General features: G+C 43.8%; 1 protein-coding gene across 1 annotated transcript; it reads right to left on the reverse strand.

Annotated features, from left to right (window-relative positions):
* Positions 1 to 966: 966 nt before the first annotated feature.
* LOC107042377 lies at positions 967 to 3,443 on the reverse strand. The gene is made up of 2 exons (XM_015263415.1): positions 3,042 to 3,443; positions 967 to 1,023 (listed from the first exon to the last, which is right to left on the reverse strand). The coding sequence occupies exons 1-2, from the start codon at positions 3,441 to 3,443 to the stop codon at positions 967 to 969; spliced, it is 459 nt and encodes a 152-aa protein (XP_015118901.1).
* Positions 3,444 to 4,001: the final 558 nt, after the last annotated feature.

Below are 4,001 nucleotides of genomic sequence, written 5' to 3' on the forward strand. Positions count from 1 at the left end.
TGGGGCAATCATCTTTTGGAAATGATGAGTTCTGAGTTACATGGAGATGCATCGATTGAAAAACAATTAGTGGATTGGGTTGTTGGTCGCTCGCTACGCTCGCTCCTATGGCGGGTGGGTTGGAGTGGGTGTAACCCATTACGGATCGAACCAATAAGTTCCCGACCAATTGCCTTTCCGTCATTCATTAGAAAAATCCTTCAATTTTTGTGTGTTTAATTTTTTCAATGAAGAAAGCAGAAAAATAGAATGCAAACAAATCAGCTCGCTCACAATGTGGGGTGCGTTGTTAGTGATGTATTGCGATTGGTGTGACCCGTTGAGGCCGCACCCAAAACTCCCCGATTATTATTTTCTATAATGAATGTTAAAATAAGGGATTCATCGATATTCCAACACAAGAAAAGTATAATAAAGAGAAGACGAAGAATAAGAATTTGTTTGTCAGTCTCAAAAAAATATAACAAAAAAAAATCATACAAAAATATCACATAGAATATCACAGAAAAATATATCACAAAAAAAATACTATGAAATGAGATGATGATGTTAATGGAAGCGGATTGTGAATCCGCCTCCGCCATATCCTCCACGGCCACGGCGATCCCCGCGACCACCGCGACCACCGCGCCAAGATCTACGGCTTAAGCCACTGTTACACCCTCGATCTGTGGAAAAAGAGCAATTTTTAATGCCGTCATCATCTTGATACGCAAAATATACATTTACGTCCCCTAACCATGAGATAAACAATAAATTTGATAAAAACTGTCTCATAAAATTTTCCCCTAATCTCGAAGACTCATGAAACATGGAGATATCATCAGATTCATAACTCATTGAAGTAGCCATGAACAGTAATCCATCAAATTCCATCGATTTCAAAGAGAACATTCAACGGGAAATATAATTATATATTTTTTGGAGGAAATCGAATGGTTCACGACACAGGTATTTTGGAATGATCTACTCCTTTGAGCGATATCTCTGGAACAGTATGTGCATGGGGGTGACAAAAACCATCTGTAATCACACAAAAATTTCAAAACAGAAATCTGAATTATCGACAAATTTAGCGAATTGAAATTGATTCGTTCTCCCCCAGAAAATCGATATTCGAACAAACGAGAATTTGATTTCCAATTCGTAGCGTTTATCGATAACTCAGATTTCTCTTCACTACTTCGTTGTGATTATATTTTTTCCCCTTTTCTCATATATCGATCAATTTTTTTCGTCATTTTATTATTTTTCATTTTTTCAATTCTTTTTTCAACTTCCATCAACTCTACTGGAATTAAGTCTCCATTGACCTGTGAATGATTCCTTCATTAAATACATTTCTAAATTTAGAGAAAAATATCTCAAAAAATATCACAATGAAAGAAAATCACAGAAAAAAATATCACAGCAAGAAAAAATCACAAAAAAAATTACACAATGTATATCACAGTAGGAGCTATCCATAATTCTCCCCTTTTCTTTCTTTTTTTAACTTCCCGACCCGAAGGGAGGAAGTTCTTGTAATGACCCCGAAAATCGAAAGTGGAAATTTAATAATATCTCCACGTTTCATGACTCCCGAAATCGTTCTATGATGTTTTTGAACACATGTCTGCATGTGTTTTTTTTAACGTCTGTTTAGAGAATGCATTTATGCATCCCCACTTGAGGGAGAGAATCGAAATTTCCTCCTACAACGGGGGTATGTGGGGCTCGAGTCACAAGGACTAATACCCACTAAACTCTGTTCAGATGAATTCACTAACTTTTAAATCCCTCGCGGCACCACCGTTAAGTATTACTTCGCGAGGGAGGTCTCAGCTCTTTGCTCTTCCATATTGTGTGCATCTAGAGTACATCCTCCTACCCATCTAGGATGTTGAGTGTGGGTAGGAGGTTCCAAAAGATTTTTCACCTATGCTGGGGCCTTCCGCTGGCGCTCCTCAATTCTTAGCTCCTTCATGACTGCTGCCGCGAACTTGCTCGTTGTATCCCGGGCTGCCTGCGATGACAGCATTGCTTCCACCATGGTTTCAGGCAAGACCTCCCTTCCAAGGTCAGATTCTCAAACACGCCGTATCTCGCTGAAGCGGGGGCATCTGAAAAACACATGCTCCGCATCTTCGTCGACTTCGGTGCAGACTGGGCACTTCGGGGAATCCTCATGTTTGAATTGATGAAGATACGCCCGGAAGCACCCATGTCCCGAAAACATTTGCGTCAGGTAATAATTATCCTCACCATGTGTGCGGTTTAACCAAGCATTCAACTGTGAGATCAGCCGATGAGTCCATCTTCCCTTCGACGAGTTGTCCCACTTCTCCTGCCATTGCTGTAGACTCTTTCATCTCTCTTCTGCGCTGAGCTCTATTGCGCTTATTGGCTCAGATTTCCTCCGCGCGCGCGCGTGTTTGTGTGTGTGTGTGTTTTTTTATAGAGGTTTAGGAAAATCTTCAAAAGATTCTCGTAAAGTAATGTTAAAAACCAGATCCGGGATTTTTACCCAGTAAAAACCCTGTTTTCCTCTTTTTATCTCTAATCGTTCGTTCCCATTTCCCTCGTGGCACCACTGTGGAGTATTACGTCGCGAGGGGGGTTCTCAGCTGTTTGCTCTTCCACTCGTTCCATCCAATGTACGTCCCCCTAACCTGCTAAGAAGTTATGTGTGATTAGGAGGTTCCAAATAGATTTCTCATCTATGATGCAACCTTGCGCGTGCGTTCCTCGTTTCTGACTTCCTTCATGACTTCCGCTGCAAAGTTGCTCGTTGCGTCCCAGGCTGTCTGTGATGACAGCATTGCTTCTACTAGATTCTCGGGCGAGACTTTCCTTCCGAGTTCAGTGTCCCAAGTATCCTGGATGTCACTGAAACGGGGGCATGTGAAGAATACGTGCTCCGCATTCTCGTCCACTTCTGCGCAGGTGCGACACTTCGGGGAATCTCCATGTTTGAATTTATGAAGATGTGCCCGGAAGCACCCGTGTCCTGAAAGCATTTGACAAAGATAGTAGTTTATCTCTCCATGGTCTCGACTTACCCAGGCAGCCACTTGCGAGATCAGACGATAGGTCCATCTCCCCTTGGTCGAATCGGACCATTTCTGCTGCCATCGGCTCAAGCTGTTTCGTCTCTCTTGGATTTTCAGTTCTTCGGAATTCAGCGCTTCTGATCTCTTCCGTTCATACAGGGATCTTCGCTCCTCAGCTAATACCTCTATCGGTATTATTCTTGAGATGACGCAGACTGCGCCCTCAGATACCGTCCGGTATGCACTCGCAACTCTGAGGGCACTCAGCCGATAGACAGGTGCAATTTTATGGCGAGCTTCTTGCAGCTGGAGGACGTCAGCCCAAATGGAAATACCATATGTAAGCACTGACGTAACCACTGAAGACAGCAGCGCTCGTCTCCGTTGCTTAGGACCTCCTATATTGGGCATGAGGCGTGCTAAGGGGGATCTGACTCCAGATGCCTTGGTACCCACATGCTTCGCTTACTGCTTGAACTTGAGTCGGGCATCGATCATCACTCCAAGATCCGAATAAACGGCTAAGATGTGATTTGGTAGTCACCGACTTGCAGTGTGATACTCCCGAATTTCTTCCTAGTAGTAATGAGCACCGCTTCCGTTTTATGCTCCGCGAGTTGCAATCCAACTAGATCCATCCACTGACGTATCCTCCGGAATGTCGTATCGAAGATGGAGTTGATTTCTTCCAGATGCTTCGCCACAATCACCACCGCCACGTCATCCGCAAATGCCACGAGTCTCACCTCAGTTGGCAATGCTACCTTCAGCAATCCATCATACATGATGTTCCACAAGAGAGGGCTCAGCACCGAGCCCTGAGGTACCCCTTCGGTGACTTGGTACTCTTTAGGACTGGTCTCTGTGTCGTACTTGAGAACTCTGTCGGTGAGGTAGCTAGCTACCATCCTCCACAGATATTCTGGAACGATCATCCTCTCGAGAGCCTCCATAATGCAGTCCCATCTG

Source organism: Diachasma alloeum, unplaced genomic scaffold, assembly GCF_001412515.2.
Source record: "Diachasma alloeum isolate Michigan unplaced genomic scaffold, Dall2.0 Dall_scaffold_00444, whole genome shotgun sequence".
In the NCBI taxonomy this organism is placed as follows: domain Eukaryota; kingdom Metazoa; phylum Arthropoda; class Insecta; order Hymenoptera; family Braconidae; genus Diachasma; species Diachasma alloeum.